The following is a 1,908-nucleotide window of genomic DNA, read 5'->3' on the forward strand; positions in this document are numbered from 1 at the left end:
CCAGGAGCCCTGTCCCTCACCAGCGGAGCGACACTCCTGGGGGTGTCTGGTCCCAGGACTTCCACTTTAGGATGGACGCAGGCTCAGCCTGCCCCTGCGGCCAGATGGAGCCTTAAGCACAGAGCGGGAGGTGGTGGCCCTAAGAAATGGTCAGTTGCATGGAGTTGTCCCCAAGCTGTAGGCGACATCCCGTGAGCGGGCGCTGGGATGAACAGTGTCCACCCCGGTGTTTTCTGCTGAGGATGGAGCCGGCGGGCGGGGGAGGGGGATCTGCTGCGGGGGTGGCGGAGGGATCTGTCGAATATCTGCACCCACCAGAGGGAGGGACCTGGGAGGGGGACACCGGGGGAGGGGGGAGGGGCTGACCCGGGTCGGCACCACGGACAGCTCCCCTCCCTTGCTGATGGTCCAGGGGCGTCATGGAAGGAGCCAACCTCACCCGGGTCTCCGAGTTCCTGCTCCTGGGCCTCTCGGAGGACCCCAGGCAGCGGCGGCTCCTGTTCATCGCCTTCCTGTCCATGTACCTGGTCACGGGGCTGGGGAACCTGCTCATCATCCTGGCCATCGTCGCCGACCCCCGGCTGCACACGCCCATGTACTTCTTCCTGGCCAACCTGGCCTCCGTGGACGTCTGCTTCACCTCCACCACCGTCCCCAAGATGCTGGCCAACCACGCGTCGGGACGCAGGGGGATCCCCTACTCCGGCTGCCTGACCCAGATGTTCTTCTTCATCTGGTTCGCTGGCACCGACAGCTTCCTGCTGACCGCCATGGCCTATGACCGCTACGCGGCCATCTGTCACCCTCTGCATTACGCCACGACTGTCACGCCCCGGCTCTGCGGCCTCCTGGTGGCCCTGTCTTGGACAGCCGCCTTCGGGAACGCCCTGACCCACACTGTCCTCCTGACCCGCCTCTCTTTCTGCACCCACAACCAGGTCCCCCATTTCTTCTGCGATCTCAGCCCCCTGCTGAAGCTGGCCTGCTCCGACACCTTCCTCAACCAGGTGCTGGTGGACACGGTGGGCGCCCTGCCCATCATCGTGCCCTTCGCGGGCATCCTGGTCTCCTACACGCGCATCGCAGCGGCCGTGCTGAGGGTCCCGTCCGCGGGCGGAAAACGCAAGGCTTTCTCCACCTGTGGCTCGCATCTGTGTGTGGTGTCCCTGTTCTACGGGACACTCATTGGGGTTTACTTCAGCCCCATGTCCTCCCACACGGCCCAGAAGGACACGGCGGCTGCAGTGATGTACACCGTGGTCACCCCCATGCTGAACCCCTTCATCTACAGCCTGCGCAACAGCGACATGAAGGGAGCCTTGGGGGCCCTCATCAGCAGGAAGCCGGGTTTTATTAAATGACTGGAGGGTTGGGAGGTCCAGGAGCCACATAGGATGCCCCCGTCCTAAACCTCCCCATCTTAAATGTTGCCTTCACATTGCTTTCTATTATTATCATTTTTTTTTTCATTCTTCCAACACCTGTTTTTGGGGCATCTATTCTGCTCTAGATGCTCTGTCATGGGATGAGGATGTAGGAGAAATGAACAAATCCCTGACCCTGGAGTCTACACTCCAGCCTGGAGAACACACGGGTTTTAAATGAACCCGGAAACCAGAGAGGCCAGGATTCAAGTCCTGCTCTGGATTCTGTTTCTTGAAACACTTGAGCAGAACTCTGGTCCCACTGCTTCTGGTTCACCCACTGCCGGGAATACAGCGGGTGCTCTGTTGAGAGCCGAAGGGGCCCCAGCAAACTTCCAGCTGCCAGCAAACTTCCAGCTGCCAGCTGATGATTGGCTCACAGCAGCCCCAGCAACATCTAGCTGCCAGCTGATTGGCTCCTCTGTGGTGATGCTCATTGGGCTGTTTCCCTGCCCTTTCAGACCAGGAGCTGCTCATTGGGGGA

General features: G+C 60.7%; 1 protein-coding gene across 1 annotated transcript; it reads left to right on the forward strand.

Moving 5' to 3' along the window:
• The first annotated feature begins 403 nt into the window (after positions 1 to 403).
• LOC101972497 (olfactory receptor 1f45) lies at positions 404 to 1,417 on the forward strand. Its single transcript, XM_021731436.2, has one exon. The coding sequence runs from the start codon at positions 420 to 422 to the stop codon at positions 1,359 to 1,361; it is 942 nt and encodes a 313-aa protein (XP_021587111.2). The 5' UTR covers positions 404 to 419; the 3' UTR covers positions 1,362 to 1,417.
• The last annotated feature ends 491 nt before the right edge of the window (positions 1,418 to 1,908 follow it).

Source organism: Ictidomys tridecemlineatus, chromosome 2 (assembly GCF_052094955.1).
Source record: "Ictidomys tridecemlineatus isolate mIctTri1 chromosome 2, mIctTri1.hap1, whole genome shotgun sequence".
NCBI classification, from domain to species: Eukaryota; Metazoa; Chordata; class Mammalia; order Rodentia; family Sciuridae; genus Ictidomys; species Ictidomys tridecemlineatus.